Genomic DNA, 19,775 nt, shown 5'->3' on the forward strand with positions numbered 1-19,775 from the left:
GCCATAATGTCCCAAGGTGGAGAAGGGTCCTTTACTGGAGGTCTAAGTAAAAAAGGTGCCCTTAAAGAAAAGCCTTACATAATTTACAGGATGCTAATGGAGACGCATTATCTCTGATGTGACAGTTGGAGATGGCTGCTAACTGAACTTTAATAGTGGAAAAATTAGCCCCGCCTCGAAGAATGAAGGAAAGATAATCTAGAATAGCAGGAAGTGAGACGGTAAAAGGATCTAACTGTCTGAAGAGCCCAGAAAGAAAACATTTGACATGTACTTTGGTAAATCTTCCTACTCAAAAGTTTATGAGATGAGACTAGGATTTTTCAAACTGGGGAGGAAAGCCTAGAATGTCTAGCTATCACTGGAATTGAAGAAACCTGGCAGTCAACTTGATATTTGCAATGTTCAGGTGAATCTGCCCTTACGAGTGAGATAGGAGATATGGACTGGGATCCAGCATCCAAGGAGGACATACTAGGTGAGACCAAATGAAGGGGAACCACACCTGTCAGGGTCAGAAGGGGGCAATAAGGATTACACTGCTCTTCAACCAAAATGCTTTCTGAAGAAATTTGAGGATGAAAGACATGGGAGGATAAGCATAAAGGAGACCGGAGAGCCAAACATGGACTTGAGTATCTCTCAGTGACTGTCAATGAGGTGGGATGAGGGCAAAGAGCCTGCTACATTTGTTGTTGAGGGGAGATGCAAATTGGAAGCAGCAAGGCTGACCCCATTTGTGGAAGATCATGTTCGCCACTGACTGGTTAAGAGGCCACTCTTGAGGAATGAGGATGGTCCTGCTGAGTTTGTCCACTAAAATGCTGGATTTCCCTGGTATGTGCATCGCTACAAAAAAGCGGTTGGATGAGATTGGCCACTGCCATACTCTCATTGTTTCTTGACAAAGGGGGTAAGATCGGGTTCTCCCAAGTTTGCTGATGTACCAGACTACTGACAGGTTGTTCATTTGCGCTGTAATAGTCCCTAGAAGGAGAAAGCTCTGAAAGATATCCACAACTGTCCAGTTGTGGATTTCTTTTTGCTGCTGTTCTTCAAGTTGTTATATATAGAAAGCTCTGAAAGGCCTGCAACACAAGGAAAGTACAGCTGTGTACAATTACCATAAATGTAGATGTCAGAATTTTATTCACTGTTGCAGTCATCACCTGTGGGTTATTCCTGCTGTGGTTGCCCTCGGCCGGTCTGAATACCAGAGTCGATGTTTTTCTGCGTCAGCTGCAGTCACCTGTAGTCTGGCATCAGCTCATCAGTGCTATAAAGCAAGGCAGCTGATGCCATTACATCAGTTTTCTTGCCCTAACCAGAGCACAAGGAAATATGGCAACATGGTCCTGGTGGCCAAAAGCCACTGTGGGAAGCTTATGCCCCCCTAGGGAAAGAGGATATAAGGGGGAAGGAGGGAAGGAAACCAGGACTGCAACAGTGAATACACTCGAACATCTACATTTATTTAAGTGTGCACAACTGTAATATGTTCATGTTTCACGGTTGCAGTCATCACCTGTGGGAGGATTCCCAAAACTGAGGACAGGGGTGGAAGGATTAGTTAGAGCCCTAGGCATGGGTCAGCAAGCCCTGCAGAGGCAAACACTGCCCTAGCCTTAGAGAAAAGACGTATGTGGTAATGCTTTGTAAAGGTATGGACAGAGGTCCAGGTGGCAGCTTTCAAGATGTCCCTGGTGGGAACTCCTCTGAGGAATGCTGTGGAAGTGGAGGCTGCCCTAGTTGAATGGGTACAAACAGACTTGGTGGTGGCTTCCCATGTAGTCTGTAGCAGAAATGGATACAGTGTGATATCCACTTGGAAATGGGCTTCCCCTCTGCCCCTGGGGCAAAGCTGACAAGAAGCTGGTCTATTTTTCTGAAGGGTTTAGTACAGTCCAGGTAGTATCAGAGTTGCCTGGGCACATCTAGTGAGTGCAGAATTCTTTCCCCCTTATTTTCAGGGTTAGGAAAGAAGGTGGGTAGATATACGGCCTGGTTGCGGGTCACATCAGATACCACCTTGGGCATAAAGGAGGGGCTAGTCCTCAGGGAGACCCTGTCTGCATGGAAAATGATGAAGGGCTCAACGGCTATGAGTGCCTAAAGTTCTGAAACCCTTCTGGCTGAGGTGATAGCTAGTAGGAAAGCAGTCTTCCAGGAGAGGTATCTTAATTCTGCTGAAGCAGCAGGTTCAAATGGTGGTAAAGTTAGTTTTTCTAAAACATAATTCAGGTCCCAGGCTGGCGTGTGTGGCCTTCTGGGAGGTCTGATATTAGAAGTCCCTCTGAGGAATTGTTTAATCAAAATATGTGAGAAGAGGGGCTGGTCTGAATTGAAATGAGCTGTAATCGCGGAGGCATGGATTTTTAACAGAATACAAGCAGAGGCCACTATTGAGTAAACGCGGCTAGGTAGTCCAGGATACGAGGAATGAAAGGTTGTGAGGTACTTCCCCCTCTGGACTGTCTCCAGGAGTAGAATCTTTTCCATTTCCCTGCGCAATATTTTCTGGTGCTGGGCCTTCTGGCCTCTGTGATAATGTCTAGGACCTTTTTGCTTAACAGGGACCCCTTGTTTGCTTTTAAAGTATTAGCCATGCTGACAGTTTGAGAGTCTGCAAGTCTGGGTGCAGCACTTCCCCCCACCTGGGTCAAACAGTCTGAGATCAGGGGAAGCTGCCCGGGAGGCTATAATGTCAGGCTGTGCAGTAAGGGGTAGCAATGAGGATGGCCTTTGGTCTCTCCTCTCTTATCTTAATCAGTACCTTGGGAATAAGAGGCAGAGGAGGGAATGCTTACACAAACAGGGAGTTCCAGGGGAAGGTCAAGGCATCCACCTTCCACACTAGGCGGTGAGATACTCCCTGGTACAGAATTTTTTTAACTGCAGGTTGAGGTGCGAAGCAAAGAGATCCATCTCTGGGGTTCCCCACTCCTGAGGGACTCGCAAAAAAGATTTTTATGTTGTGCTGCCATTCGTGGGGGTCCAGTAAGTTTCTGCTCAAGTGGTCTGCCAGGGAGTTGTTGATCCCTGAAAGATACTGGTCTATTAGGTGTAGTCCCAATGGAGGAGGCAGTCGGCCAGAGGTTCATGGCTAGCCTGCACAGAGGGTAAGATAGGGTCCCTCTCTGTTTGTTGATGTACCACATTACAGTGGTGTTGTCTGTTTTGATAAGGAGAATCCCTGGCCTGAGACTGGGTCTGAATGATATCAGAGCCTTTTGTACTGCCATCATTTCCTTCTGGTTGATGTGTAAGGGAAGGTGTTGGGCATCCCAAAGGCCTTGGGTGCACCTGCCTGCTAGTTGAGTGCCCCAAGCAATGTCTAAGGCAATGGTGGTGATGGTCTGCCGGAAGGGCGGAGGATGAATGGAAGACCCTTGTTCCTGTCATAGGACTCTGCCCACCAGAGAAACTCAGCCTTTATACAGGGGATCAGAGGGAGAGAGGTCTCTAGAAGGCTGAGTGTGCTGACACCACAGGTTCTTTAGATACCACTGAAGTTTTCTCATGTGAAGCCTGGCCAGAGGAATTAAATGGATGCAAGATGCCATGTACCCCAAGGCTTGCAGGAACTTCCTCGCTGTGAGGTGACTTCTGGAAGCTAGCTGGGTAAAGTAGAGAGGCAGGAAGCTCTGTTTTTCTGAGGATAGGAAGGCCACTTGGGATGCTGTCCAGCAGTGCTCCCAAAAAAATGATCCTCCTGGAGTGTGTTTGCTTTCATTTCTTTTTATTGGTGGTGAACCCTAAGGAAGTTAGGAGTGTTTTGACAAAGAGGGAGTCCTGAAGCAGCTTTTCGTTGCACTCTGCCTGAATGAGGCAGCCATCCAGATAAGGGTAAATCTGAATATTTCTCTGTCTGCAAAATGCTATGGCGGGGGCTAAGCATTTGGTGAATATCCTGGGAGCAGTAGAAAAGCCACAGGGTAGCACAGAGAACTGAAAAGTGTTGTGAGCCTGCTCTGAAGTGCAGGAATTTCCTGCAGGATTCCCTTATGGGGATGTGGAGGTAGTCATCTTTTAAGTCTAGGATCACTAACCGGGCATTTTTTGTCAGTATAGGCAGCAACTGCTGCAAAGTTAGCATTTTGAATTTGGGGACACCAGGGAGGTGTTCAGAATGGATAGATCCAGGATGGGTTGCCAAGTGCCCTTTTTTTTCTGAGAACAAGGAACAGTCTGGAATAAAAACCTTTGCCTGTTTGATCTGAGGGAAAAGGTTCTACTGCCCCCTGGGATATGAGAGTTTGGACTTGTTTCAATGTCTTTACCCAGTGATTTGGAGGTAAGTCTGGGTACCCTCTTGGAATTGGGAGTTCATTGAAAGAGAATTTGTACCCTTGAAAAATTATCTTTAAGACCCATTGGACTTTTGTTACAGAAAGCCAATTTTCTTTGCAGAGGGAGAGCCTTCCTCCTAGCTTTGGGTGAGTGAAAGGAGGGCAGAGAGGGGAAGAGGGAGTCATTGAGAGTTTGATGGCTTAGAACTCCCTGCCTTTGGGGCAGAGGTGGTCCACTGTTTGGTTCTCTGTTGTCTCTGGGACAGGGGCCTGGGTGGTCTGTCCCTGCAGGGCTTACCTTGCCCTTGTCTGCTTGGTGCAGGAAAGGACTAGTGCTTAGAGGTGAATTCTTGCTGAACCTAGGAGGTTGAACCTGAAAGAAATCTTTTACTGTATGCAAAGATTTTGCTTGGTCTTCCATCTTTTTAAGCACCTCTTCTGCTTTTATTCAAAACAAATGGTCCTTATCCAAGGGTGCATCAATTAATTTAGACTGACATGATCAGGGAGAGGTTGTTCCTTCAACTATGCATGTCGCCTAATGACAGATCCTGACACTGCTGCCCTGCTTGAGGCTTCTAGGGCATCATATCCACAGTGCAAAGAGTGTCTGGCCACTTGACAATTAGAGTGCAGTAAATCTACCAACTCTTTCGAATTGGCACAGTCAGGAAAGGTAGAAATCTTTTACTTTAACAGTTCCAAAGTGTGTTGTTGATATTTCAACTTATGTAACTGACAGTTGAGTGCTTCGAAAGCTAAGGTTGCAGAGGTGTATACTTTTTTACCCCATCTGTCCAGAGCTTCGGATTCCTTGTCAGAAGGAATAGGATTCTTTGCAGAACTAGCCTTAACTCCTTTAGGTCCCTGTGTGATGACCTCTGGGTCTGCAGCAGGATTTCTGAACAGGTATTTGTGAGAATTCGGTACTCTGTAATACCTGTCAGTTTTACTGGGAGCAGGTGGGAAGGTGTCAGGGGCTAAGCTGGATTTATGAAAAACATAATCCACCACTTCTAAGACAGGAGGGATGGCCAGGGGTCTGTGCTGGGGCCGGTCTAGAAACTCAGTCTTCTTAGACTGAGGGAAGTCCTGAGATTCCCAGTGGAAATGCTCCACGCTGAGGGTGTGAAGGGTTTCCCAAAAAGACAGGTCTTCTGGTGGAGAGGCAGAAAGAATGGATTCCTCTGCATTTGAATCTTCATAAGCAGTCAGAGGCTGTTGTTCCTCTTCAAAATCTGAGTAATCCGATTCCTCAGTATCCTGCTCTGTCATTACTTCAGAAGAAGGGAGTCTTTTCCTTTTTGAAGTTGTGGCCTGACTACCCCTGATAAGGGAGATAAGATCCTCCGCCATCTTAAGCAGCTGGGCATGGGGTGGTGGCGCAGGAGTAAGATGGTGACTAGAGGCAGATTTTCTAGTAGTGGATTGGCTTCTATGCCTAAGAGTATCCATCGGTCTGAGAGAAATGGCAGTCGGAAGAGAAGATGTCGATTTTTGTCTAGAATCAGTAGTGCAAAAGGCTTTCTTGGAAGGCGGTGCCTGCGTCGCGGCTCCAGACCCAATCGAGGCAGACACAGCCAAAGGCTCGGAAGACGAAGATTTCTGCGGCATTCCGGATTCTGAATGGGACTCAGTAGAGGCCTCAGTACAGACAATGAATCTGGCATCAGGGGCTGCGAAAGTGCCTCACTGAATTCCAGAGAACTGACGACCTGCTTAGTGGTAGAGTCGTCGGAAGGCTTAGCCTTGTGTGGTCTGTCTCTATCTTTATCTCTGGGTTTTTTCCGAATGTCCATGGATTTTGGCTGACTGACGCCAATTCGGGATGTGAAGACAGAAGACAAAAATACCAGTCTACAATAAGAGCTCTACAGCGAATGGTTCTCACATTAAAGAATGCACAGAAACGGCAATGGGGGACGTTGTGTTCTGGGCCTAAAAAAGTGATGCAGTATGAATGGAAGTCTCCGTGTGGGATCTGCTTTCCACAGGCGAGACAATTGTTAACTATATTGGACATAGATTAGTGCAAGAAAAAAGGATCCCCAACGGGGTACTTGGCTTTAGAAGTTTTCAGCTGAAATTCAAACTCTGATAGCGACTGACCAGCACACTAGCGAACTGCTTCTGCTACAGGCTCCATGGCAAGAAAGACTGATGTAATGGAGTCGGCTGCCTTGCTTTATAGCACTGATGACCTGACGTCAGACTACCGGCAACAGTAGCCGACAGAGAAAAACATGGACTCTGGTATTAGGGCCAGCTGAGGGCTATCACAGCAGGGATAACCCCACAGCTGATGACTGCAACAGTGAAACATGAACATCAATGCTCTCTTATGTAGGACACCGAGATGCAAATTAGTCTCATGTGAGGACCACGTGCCTTGAAAATCCATCCCAAGTAATGCCCCCCCTCCCCGAACTGGGAGGTGTCCATAGTCAATGTGACATTCGGGGGAGGAAAGATAAATGGATGCTTTTGACCAATCTCCTCAGAGTGAATCCGCCAAAGAGGAGACTTTCTATAATCTTGAGACAGATTTTTTGGATCTCTTAAAGGGTGCTGATGAAAGGACCATTGCAGTGCTAGGGTCTAGTGAAGAATTTTCATGTGGAGATGATCAGTGGGAATTAAAGTAATTGCAGTGGCCAATGACCCTAGAGCTTTTAGGACCAGTTTTGCTAGGGGAGAAGGAACAGAAAGAATATGTCCGACATGCATCTTCAATGTAAGAACCCAGTTTCCTGCAGAACAGCTGGAGAACGGACTGTCTCTACACAAGCCCCTATAAATTCCAAGATTTGGACTGGATGAAGTTGTGATTTGTCCATATTGATAGTGATTCCCAGTGAGTGATGTAGCTGGAGTAAACAGTCTCTGGCTTTTACGAGCAGATGCCTGGTTGGTGCACTGAGGAGTCAGTAATCTAAGTAACAAAACACTCTGAATCCGAGCAGTCTCAGGTGAGCTGCTACTGCTACCATGCATTTGGTGAACACCCTTGGACCTGTGGTAAGACCGAAGGGCATGTCTCTGAATTGCTAACGACTGGCTCCCAGCTGGAAGCAGATACCTTTGACTGTCTGTTCATTTTGATTTGACAGTACGAGTCTTGAAGATTGATTGAGCACATCCAGTCGTCCTTCTGTAGGAAAGGGTAGGATAGACTGATATGCAACCATCCAGAATTTGGAATTCTTTACAAATTGATTTAGACAACCGACATCCAAGACAGGTCTCAGGTCCTCTATCTTTTCTGGCACTAAAAAGAACTTTGAGTAAATTCCAGATACTATTTGGTCTGGGTGGACCTCTTGAATAACACCTCTAGGAACTTTCAGATCTCTTGAGCTGCTAGCTCCCTCCAATTGGGAGGAACACTGGGGGTTGACTTTTCCTCTTTTTTTACAGGAATTTTTAAAAATATAAAAAAAGAATGAAACATTCTCTGGCTATGATCCTTTGCACCCAGGAGTCTTGTGATGGCTATCCAGGCTTTTTGGTGCAAGGATAAGCACCCCCCAACTGCCTGGAGAGAGGGACAGTCTGGTAACCTTTCATCAACACTGGAAAGATCTTTCCAAGGAGGACTCTCTAGATTCTTGGTTCTGCGGACCCCCTCTGCTGTGTTGGTGACATCCACCATTGTAGTTATTCCCTCCCTCTGCCGTGATGGCAACATCTACCATTGTAGCTATTCCCCCCTCTGCTTCTGAGGGAAAAATATCTATGTAATTCCTGGAAAGTACCATTAGATTTCTGGAACCACATCATTTTCCCACTGCACTGATTCCTAGAGAAAGGTCTCTGAGGGATAGAAAAGTGAATTCAGATGGCAGACAAAGTCTTTCCAGCCTGTTCAGTACATGAGAGAATTTCTTTAATGGCTGGCCAAACAAAAAAGATCCATCAAAAGTAGTACTGATGAATAATGCCTTGAAGGACTCCACAAAATCGCACAACCACATCCAAGCATGTCTCTTTCTGGCTATGCCTAAACTGGCCGTTCCTTGGAGGTACCTTCAGGTGCATGCAAGATTAAACTCATGGAAGCATTTGTAATAGATTGTAGGGTGGACAGTCATGAGGAAAAGAACTTCTGTTCCTCTGCAGACATGAACCCTGGGGCAGAATTAGAGAGTTCCTTTACAAAGTCCCTCTGTAATCTGGTGAAATGGGTCAGGTAGTTCAGCGATCACAGGGCAAATGTCCCTGATAAATACACTTACTTCCCAAACCTCTCCAATGCCCTAGAGTCTCTATTAGGGGAATGGACAGCGGAGTTTTGTTCAGCTTGCTTTTGGTGGCTGCTGCAACAACCATGGCATCTACAAGAATCTCTTTAGTCCAGTACTGTCAGCAGGGGACTCAAAATTTAGTCCAGGCATTTGGGGATTGGTTCCAAGTAGTCCAGTTCCTTCCATGCCCTGCAGGAGACAAGGTCTATGAGCTCATCTGCAGGGGGTAGCCCAAGATGTAGAAGGTTCAGGTCCTAAGGCTTCCAAGAACACGGATTCCTCCTGGGAATGGGTTTTGGAAGACCAACTACCTTCCTAGCAAAGGACCTCTAGGATGACTACTAACTAGATGTCCTCAGGTGGAGATCTGGGTGGCCCTTCCCCTTAATCAAAATTGGTGTCTTCTGTGAGAGATTCCTACAGGGACTCTAAATGTTTCCTTTTGCATGAACTCTTCAGAGGGACGTTCTCAGCGGGGTATTCTGTTAAGGTATCAGAAAAGACTTGAGTTCCCAGGTGGGAACTGGCTAGAAGCTCATAGCAGGCTAGCTGTCCCTGAGGAGTAGGATGAGAAGACTCAGACAAAGAATCTGAAGGGGGAACAAAGGATGGATCACACAGTGGAAGAGTAGAGACTACTCAGTTGACAGAAAACCTTCTCTACCACTTCGAAGGCAGGAGGACTAGAAGAAGCAGAGGACAATCCAATCGGAGCTGAAGCTATTGCAGAAGACTATCCCGGGCCCTCCCTGACCCTCTGTTCCCAAGGAAGAGATGTCCAAGCCAAGCTGTCCAGCACCAATGCCCCAACAGTAAGCGATGGGATGGCTCTGAAAGCTTTGGAGTCAAAGTCAACACCTTGGATCCAGCACCCTGGCTTCAGCTCAGAGAACCATCGCGCTCAGAGGGGTAGGAGCCAATCAGATCAGGAATACTGCCAGAGTGGAAAACAAAGGAATCTTTCGATCAGATGACGCTACTCTCGGGGATCTCAGATCCAAGGGCTCCGAAACAGAAGACTGGGTCACAGAAGGTGCATCAAAAGACTAAAAGATGATTTACGGCTCTCAGATCCAATTGGAAACAGAGACTGCAAGATCCCCATCTGGATGTGTGTTCTGAGGAACTCTCTCATCATCCTATCCACCTCCGCCTCAGACGGACTTCGAGATGACCTAATGGAGGAGACATGGAGGGTGGCCTAGAAGACTTTTTGGGTGTCTCCTGCAGAAAGGGAGACCTCAATCTGGGTGACACCGGTTGAGCAGAAAACCTCAGACTATGGGGCTGAAGGGATGCAGACACAATGGCTTAGGATCTGAAGTCCTAGGAATGTTCTTGGGCAGCTCTGATGACAGAGTAGTCTTTGAAGACTGAACAAGAGAGCATTTACTGTGCTCCCTGGGCCCCTTAAATTTGTGCAAGTGGGTTTAAGCCCCTGAGAGAAGAACGTGAAGGAGCAGATGGTTGCAATAAACCCTTACGAACAAGTTTATTTTGTCTGTCATTAATGGCCCTTGAGTTATTGGCCGCATCAATGGAATAGGTGGGCATCAGAGTTGATCTTATACCCACAGGAAGGGCATTTCTTAAAACAAGTTGGCTTTTCGGCCATACTGGAAGGAAAACAAAGGCACACAACAATAACAAGCAGAACAGTAACTACTTAAAGTTTTATAGAAAAAAAGCTGTACTATTACTTTTTTTGGAAATATAAGGGAATCCTTCCCAGTAAGGTAAAGATATTAGGGAAAGACCACCACCAACGGGATAAAAAGATTACCAAGAAAAACTTTGGTACAAGAGAACACGGAAGATGCTATAAAGCAGCAAAAAGTGTAATGAAGAAGAAAAATACTTAAACTGTAATCACTCAAACCCCTTGAGCTTGAGAGAGATGCAAATGAGATCGGAGTTATTGCAGTGATCAGGGGCATTATGGAGAAGGGAGGAGCTTGAGAGTCGGACCTTAGAATCTATAAAATATAGATCTGAGTTATTGCAGTGTTCAGGGGCATTATGGATAAGGGAGGAGCTTGAGTCAGACCTTAGACTCTATAGAAGGTGGCCACGTCAGGTACAAACCCATTCATTGAGGAACAAATTTAAGATTAGATCGACCAAAATGAAGATAAAGCATCTTTGCACACATTTATTGTAGCATAATTACTTACAAAGCGGTCACTGCTAAAAAAACACCCTCATAATCACCTCAACACATTCTGCAACAGGCATGTAACACTAAGTTAATGAAATCAAGAAGGACTTAAATTTTACAAAAGTATTCAGTGGTGATAGCACAGAAAGTAGATGTAATGAGTGACTTAAAAAACATGAGTGGGTATTCAACAAATAACGCAGTGTGTATGACTGCTTTGCCTTCATTACTTGCTAGTTATAATCAGTGAAATGTATGCAGTATTTTGCACATAGGTGCCTAAAACATTCAAATAAAACTTTCAAGCTAAGCTGATATTTAGCTAACTAAACTGCAGGTCTAAATTGAATCTAAAGGGAGCCAACCATCAAGTATAAAAAAGTAAATAAAAAAATGAATTTGAGTGGAAAGCCATTCACTTGTACTGTACAGCCATAACATCTTAGGCTCTGGAGCCAAAATATAACTTGGCTTAAATTTTTAAAAGTTGTGGCTCAGCAGGCTCAGCAACGAGAACTTGTGTTCCAAAACCTAATTCTCCAAATTTAAGACAAGAAGATTCCAGAGGAAGTTGGGAATATCACAACCACAACACACATTTACAATAAGGGAGAGAGAGTGTGCAGAAATTAAAGCTTTACTATGCATTTGCTACAATAGGAAAATCTATGTCAATATTCTTCTGGATAACTTCATTCCTTCTATTTCCTAATGTTAAAGATGCTCAAGGATTTCGGCCTCGTTTCAGACCATCCTGTGGGACAACCAGCATGAGTTGAAAGACAGAACTGTATCTCTATTCATTAATGACCAACCACAGGTGCAAAAGTGAAGAATTGGTGGGAGGAGGAGGAGAAAGACTGTAAAGTATTATATAGATTCACCAACTGAGGTTGAGCAAAAAATCAAATACAAAACACTGTACTTAAGACCACAACAATCTCTGGATGAAGCCTCAGCTGGTAAACTTAGTTGGAAAGGAATGGAGGGTGCTGATTACATATAAGCTGGACAACCATCAGCAGCATGACAAGGCAGTGGTAACATCAGAAAGAATGCTGGGGTACTATCTTCTGGAGAGAAGGCTCCAGAAGTTAAAAAAAAAAAAGTGTGTGTGTATTTTTTATATATATATATATATATATGTATATATATATATATATATATATATATATATATATATATATATATATAATGTTCTGCCTGCCTCTATTCTACAGAGAGAAAGAATGACTACAATTCATACAACTTGAGTTCTAGTTAGTGGCTTGGGTGCTGGATGAGCCAGGTGACAGGAGGGTCACAACAAGCAGCCTATGCTGGGTCATCCGAACAAGGCAAGTGTGTGGATACTCAATGTTATGTTTCAATAAATGTGACAAGTGATGAGGGCAAGGGAAGATAAAGCTGAATCAATATGCCTCCCCAGTGTGCGAGAAGGATGCAATTGGTAAGCTTTAGGAGTTGCTCTTCCTCCACTGATGCAGCACAGATTAGAGAGGCATTGGGAGGGCCATCAAGATACTAAAATGCATACACATGCAAGTCATCCAAAGGGATTGTATGACAGAAGACAAATGATATGACTAGAGGCTTGATGCATCAGACTTCTCTCTGAAGAAGAAAAGAGAAAGGAACATGGTAAATGTGGACAAGACTAAGCTAGGAAGAAATGAAGGCACTAGAGGAAGAAGACTAAAAGGGCAAATCAATTCCTGGTTTTGTACACCTTATTTATGCAATAAGGGCACCACAAAATTAGTTACAAAAATGGGCGCAGAAAGGGTATCCACAAAAGTGTTCAAAGAAGTTAAGGCACAGATGATGAAAGGGTGGATGGTAAAGGAACGTAAGGAATGTAGAATGCTAATTAATTTAAAAGGCAAACTAATAAATAGGCTGTCACTTTCTGTCAGCAGTCAAATGTGATGTAAACATGAAATAAAGAATCTTCAAAACAACATGTTACTAATGATTAAAAAAGTTAAATTAATGTTACTGTTAACTGAAGATGTTTAAGTTCCATGGCCTTCTAATCTAATACCTAGATACTTACTTGCATTGAAAGAGAAAAATGCAAATTGTTTGTGTTGAAATAATCTGTAATGGGGGAGTACTTCATGAGAGCATCATTTCAGTGTAAGTACTAAATGTCTGTCTTCTATTCTCCCTAAGAAATCTTAACATTAATTTAAGTGAATCCATTAAATATGTATAGTCAATATACTTGAGCATTAAAAAGATGCTATGACATAAGTTTTACAAAACACCTATAAAATATTTCAAGTAAAAACAACTATTTCAGAAGTAAAAACATGAGAGAGACAGAGTATTAATTGCATTTGCTTAAAGTTATTTACTGTATAAATAATATAAGGAAACAGCCCAAGTAATATCTGCAGTAAACCTTACCATGCATGCTGATTTCATAGGTTTAGCAATGTCAGAGATGTTGCATGACTTCACTTGCTCTCCACTTTCTATCTCAACTGAGGCAGCTTTGAAACATTCATTTTCTAACCTCTCCTTGAAGCTGCATGCATCCAGTTCTCGAAGTTTTGTTTCGGCATGATCTGCCTTTACTGTGGCATCTTTAAGCAGTTCCTTCAAATGTTCTATTTGTTTAGTCACAGCTATGAGGTCTGGATTAAAGCCACCATTTCCTTCTACTGAGGAATTAAGTTCAAGCTGCTTCCTTAGGAGGCAAATGATTTTCTGTGATTTCCTGAGTTTCACTCTTACCCAAATAATTAACTGTTTCAAGCTTGTATCATGTTCGCACGCTGCCTCTCTATCACTGCAACTAGAATTTTCAGCAGAAAAGTCCTCCTCCAGTGAGCATCTAATGTCAGCATTCAGGTTCTGCAGTCGCAGATGATCATTTCTGAAATAACACAGAATTAATTTATGTTTACTTTCCATAGAGAACTTCATTTTCTTCTGATATAGTGCTCTAAAACAAGTATACTATGTCAATCTCGACAAACAGAAAATACTTTATTAAATAATGAAAACAGAAAACACATCTGCTCTACGAGGACAAAAAGGATGGGAAAAAACATTTGGATAATCTTTTCAGTTTTATCAAACTGAATCCTGATTGCTTTAAAAGATTCTTATAAATTAAGAAGAAAAGCAGGACTGAAACGGGATATGGGGCTTAAGCTTTATTTCCCTTCTACATGATTTAGAAGGACCACCCACACTAAAAATAAATAACTACAGACAGGTCAACAGTTCTCACTTTGCTGTACACCATCTCTAGACTGTTAATATTGACTCTGTTATTGGATATATCCTGCTACTCACACAAGCAAAACATTTCAGGAAAACTCCTCCCTTTCTCTCAGCTATAGGTTGTACATCTGTGCGTTCTCTTACTGAACTATGTTGCTTACATCATATGAAAATGCTTGCTTGTTATGGGACTTCAGTCTTAACGGATAGTGTCCTAGCACAATGTACGTAAGAAAAGTGCAGTTTAGAAAACAGAGATATGCTATGCCTCCTCATTTTATATATTACACAGTTAACAAGCATATTATTATTATTATTATTACATGTGTACTTCTACACTGATCGGTAAAAGGTCTGGGATGGCATGAAAACGGGACACTGGGATCAACGCTCTACCCCAGTTAATTTATATATAACTACATAAACTGCAGCACACAGGTCCTGTCTGAAAAAAGTACATCTGCATAATAAATTCATAACAGCAGCAGAAACCTGAACACAGGTATCTCAGTTCCAGTACTATCAATGATATAAAAGAATTAGCTGCTAGGCACACATTTGCCCATCTGGCCACATGTTTACAGCATGGGGCATTCTCTAAATGAGATGCTTCCCTTTCAACATTAAGGACTTCGGTAGGATGTCGGTTAAAAAGGGGACAGATCATACTGTCTTGTTCATTTGTGTAATAGTACAATTAAATACCAACAAGTATGCAAGTTCTGAAGTGCCTGTGGGGAAAGGCAGGCATGCACCATGGCTAGAGCAAAACAGAATCTGCTATCCATTAAAAAGGGAGAGGGAGGGAAGGAAATACCCCAGAAGCCCCCAAGAATGACAACTCCCTGTAAGTGAAAGACAGGAAAATGGAGATTGGAGGGTGGGAGCCTTTCCAGCAGCAGTGATTTGTATTTACATATCCAATATCTTTACTCTCTACCTCCTAGCATAAGAAATCCGGACAAAGCCTAAAATAATGGTGGGGACAATATCCCAAAATAGGGACAGATTTTAAATATTGCTCTTATAAATTTAGAAAGTTGCTAGAATCATGGGATTTGTGTTAGCATGCATTTTCTGCAGGTTATGAAGTCAAACTCAAACGCCGCATATCATTATTTAGTGACTTCAATCCTTGGTGATTTACCAGAAAAACACACATTCTATGTAGAACAAACCAAACAGTTGAGAGGTATGACTTACTCTGAGTTCAACAAGTTGTTACTCTGAGTTCAACAAGTTCAACAGCAAGTGTACTATGTACGTTATAGGAATCAGTGCTGCAGTATTACTCAAAAGGTGGATGCAATAAGCAGACTGATTCCTGTCCACAGGCCTAGGGTGGGGGAGCTACCACAGCCTATAGGAATCCAGTGGCAAAGCCGATATCCAATCCTAGAATATGCACTAGTTTGCAGTTCTGTATTACAGAAAGTATGAAAGCCTTAGTAGTTGTCTGACCAATGCTCTGTGCTGACACATTCTTGCAGAAAGCTGCTGTAGTGGTTGCCGCCCTAGTAGAAAGGACCCTTAAATAACCTTGCAAAGATATTCCAAGAAATGAAAAGAACAAAATCAGCCAGCCACTTATAGTTTGTTTTCACACAAGTCTGCATAGTGGTCTTGTATTAGAGAGAGAGAGAGAGAGAGAGAGATAGAGAGAGAGACAAAAAAATTGGCCCGATACCAAGTTCCTGAATTCTATGACCCTGGCCAGATACTCTCTCTCTTGTCATTGCACATCCTGTAAACAATACTGTTTACCTCTTACTTTGAATTTAACAGCAACTAAAGCTGAAGTTTTCCAAGATTTGAGACTTTATGACAGAAGCTGGCTAGTTCGAAAGAAGAGAAGGGCAGTTCTTCACAAAAATGGTGGCACAACTGGTTTCTTAATGGATTACTGGTGTGGGACCCTTTCAGGAAAAAGTAAACTGCCAACAAAGCAGTACACACTGGACCTATGGGGAGGAAAAGAAAGGTCAGCTTTAATTACAGCATACATAAAAAGTCAGCCAAGGACCTGCTGCACTTGGAAACGTTTTCGCCATGACCTGTGAACTTATAGCACAACGGTAACTCTGAAAGAAATAAGATTTTCTGGTAGCAGTTCTGTAGGCTTTTTGTACTGTTGTTAGCACTTCAGGTTGGATCCTGTCCTGTTGCAGTGGGGCACTTGGGTTCTACCTTCCAGGCATTTAACCTGAGATTGTTGAAGTTCAGGTGGATCAACTGATTCTATCATGCCTACTTGGAACTACTCAGCTCAAACTGCAAAAGATCAGAAATGAGAGCTTGTACTTTATAAGCCTGAGTATTAAGGAACTTGTATCTCAGTTATTACAGTCTGTAAAAAATACAAACTTTATGTGGCATTGAATAGAATTTTTTTTTAAAGGGGGCAAGCCCTATATTTGGACAAATTTTATCACCACCACCACCTCATGATCACTGAATCTTAGATAAAGAGCAATCACCAACAGGAAGGGAAAAAGCTTGTCTCATTCTTTCACTACGAAGTGACAGACTGTCCCACCTACAAAGACAGCATTTATCAGCTACACTACTTCACCCCTCTACATGATGAGAAAGAGCAACACAAGCATTTTGACACTCAAACTATGCTTCCGCAAATATGACATGAGCTTGGGCAATTTAAAAGTAAGCAGACTCAATATGGCCCTCTCCAGTGGATAATCAGGATGCAAGTGCTTGGTAGTATGAGTGGTTCTCTCCTTCTCAAGTGAGGGAGACCGTACCAATATCATTAGACAGTCGAGAGATATTCTATGAAAATAGGTGAAAAGCAAGAATCAGACCTGCCCTCAAGCACTGCAATATCACTTTCTTGTGCCAATAAGAAAGAATCCACTCTCTAAATTCAAAATCTACATTAATAATGTTGTATTTCGGCTTTTCCCGGTTAGGGGTCGCCACAGCAGAACTCAGTCCGCTAATGATTGGCAGTAGATTTTCACGAACGCAGAGGTGCCAGCTCGACTTTAAACCTTCAGCGAAGGCACGCCCATTTACGCATGTCTTTCGAACGCCCACCCAACCGCAGGAAGGACATGCAGACTCCACACAGAAGGCACTCCCCACACTCCAGCAGAGAATCGAATAGGAGAACCTCTTTCTTGAGGCAACAACACTACCGCTGCACCACCGCGGCTGTCAGCTCACATATAGAATGAATCCATATTTTAAATGCTGTTTTACCTAAAAATACTGACAACTCAGAAAGACTACATATTTTGTCAACTTCAAAGAGCAATTTGAGCTCTTCTTCTACATGAACTGTTGACTAATTATTTTTCTATTTTACTGTTGCCATCTTTGGTCTGTGTCTAGCCGGAAAGGATACCTGGACTAGCCTACTTACCAGGTTAACAAATGTAAATACATGGTGTCTCACAAAACTGCCTCAGAATAAAACTTCTTCACCTAGTGATTGAGGGAAATAAAATGTCTGAGAATGAGGCATCCCTGGAAAGGTGAGCCCCCAGAACATTAGTCTACCTATCACTCTGTGTGCCTGGGGGAGGATCAGTTCAAGACTTCTGAATTCTTCTCTATTAGGATGCAAAACACACATTTACTAAGGTTGCTCTAGTAGGCAACTTCCATGGAACCACAGCTAGGTTAAACAGGCGGTAAAAGTACCCCACCTTGCTTAAGTATTACATAGCTGTAGAGCTGTCTTTAATTATCTTCAGAGCACTTGGGGTTCCACTCCCTGCTGAAAGTTTGCAGAGTATACACCACCATCACATCTACATTGATATCACTGGCTCGCTTCAAGCATATCCAAGATCCTTGGACCATGGGGATATTGTGCGTTCTCCATACTAGGTATAAACCACCGACAATTATGATTTGGATGCATATGGAAATACAGAAAAAAATCCTTAGAATGTGCAAGACTTGATTTACTCACAAAGGAAATTATTTCAGCACCAGGGGCAACCAGAAGAGTGCACTCCAGTAGGTAATGGTGCGGCTGCCACAGATATACTTAGCTCACAAGTTCACAGGTAAATACTAGGATAAAGAACACCAGGGCCTTTAATAAGCCTAGTTGCACAACAAAACCCAGTTGTCCCCCTATATATCATGGGCATTTATTAGGAGGGGGTATGCTAGTTAGGAAGTTTCTAAAGGGTGTGCGTGTGGGGGGGGGGGTATATGTTAGTTTGGGCACAGTTACTGTTTGCTTCCATCACAGACATGGGTACCAGACCCTGGGTGAACTACCGATTTCCTATCCATTGGTCATGGTTATGCTTAAACGGTTAGGAATGGACTCTGCTTCACATGGATAGAGATCATAAGCTTAGCAATGTTTCCCAAGGTGGGAAATAAATCTTGTACAATGGTTCTGTGAGGCAAACACCTTAACCATTACGCTAACCCCTAAAGATCAATGTCTCCTTCCGCATAGGTAGTACTAGGCAAGCAGTCCAGGAGACCATTTAGAAGCTCAGCCCAAATTCTCAGTTGCCCCAAATTCCTATCTGATTAAGTGACTTACTTAAGCTAATGAAGGTGGGAGGTTTCAAACCCTGCACCTCTGGCACAGGAAGCAGCTCATTAATAAGTCAGAGCTTTAGTACTCTCTGCTAAATAAAAGACATAATACTGATGGATTTTCCTCATATAACCTTGGCTAGGGGAATCATTAACAGTAGAGGTTAATATGTTGTCTTGTGCTTCTCAGGTGGGAGATAGTGACCATCTTTAGGAAGAAACATTTCAGGAGCACAACCATATATCTTGAGGAAAGAACACCATGGACAGATTGGTGTATGGCACTATTCCTGGAAAAAATGTCCAGTGATAGGGAAAGGCCAGACCTTTTGACAACTTATGCAAATACCAAGACCGGTCAGGTGGGAGAAAGTGTATTCCAGTGCTTGCACAAGCCTCTGAAATGGCCTTAATCAGGCAGTCATTTAGACAGGAATAAACATGAATACTACAAAGATTGAGGAGTACCCAGCACTGAAGATACACACACAGTAAATGTCCAGGGAGGACTGGACACCTCAAACAGCAAGGAAGTGAACAAGTTAAGGTGTAGTCCTGCTGGCACTTGTGGAACCTCCTGTGGCCTTTCAAAATTGGCATATGAAGGTAGGCACCTTTCATGTCTAGTGCTACCATGAAAATATCTGGCTTTAAAGGATGGAGCAGAGTCTGAAGTCTAAGCATTTTGGACTTTCTTGCATACAAAAATGTTTTTAGTTTTGAAAGGTAAAGGATAGCTTTCCATGGTCAAACTGCCTTGGGACTAAGAACAGCTTAGAAAATGTCGTTCCTATCTTGCAGGTACCCTTTTTCTATGGCTATAGAAGCCAGCAGTTGCTCTGACATTGGTTTTGCCAGCAAGACCTACACTGTTGAAGCTTTAGGCACCCTCATGTAGGGGTGGGAAGGCCTGGAATTCTATTTTCTATCCTGATACAAACAGGTCCCTCACACAGCTATCTGACATAAGGGTTAATCACTGCTGCTTAAAATGAACCAGTCTTCTTCCAACTGATGGGCAGTGGAGGGGCTGGAGAAACAAAAAGGAAGAATAGTGAGTAGTGAGGGACAGTGTCTTTCAAATAAGAGGATCTACTGCCCCTGCCTCTTCCTTGTTGCCTCCCTAGGCACCACTCACTCTCCAGAAACCTTTTTCAAATTTATTTTATTTTTCTGCTAGAATTGGCCAACTATGTTGGTTTCTCATAAAATGATAACTATTTGTGGAAAACGTCTACTGTACTTGGAGGCCTGAGAGTAAAATAACTGCTTCACTGGATGGGAGGTCCTTTACTTCTCCAGCTTTGTAAATACTTCCTT

The 19,775-nt window shown here is 43.2% G+C and overlaps 1 protein-coding gene across 5 annotated transcripts in view; it reads right to left on the reverse strand.

Annotated features, from left to right (window-relative positions):
• The window catches only part of LOC122791042 (myomegalin-like), a 3,200,315-nt gene that overhangs the window by 1,286,518 nt on the left and 1,894,022 nt on the right, over nucleotides 1-19,775 (reverse strand). For all 5 annotated transcript variants that reach the window (XM_044058817.1, XM_044058818.1, XM_044058820.1 and 2 more), the window contains exon 31: nucleotides 13,104-13,575. In XM_044058817.1, coding sequence (XP_043914752.1) covers nucleotides 13,104-13,575 — 472 coding nt within the window. The remainder of the gene's footprint in view (nucleotides 1-13,103; nucleotides 13,576-19,775) is intronic.

This window comes from Protopterus annectens, chromosome 16.part0, assembly GCF_019279795.1.
Source record: "Protopterus annectens isolate FY-2018-M chromosome 16.part0, PAN1.0, whole genome shotgun sequence".
NCBI lineage: Eukaryota > Metazoa > Chordata > Ceratodontiformes > Protopteridae > Protopterus > Protopterus annectens.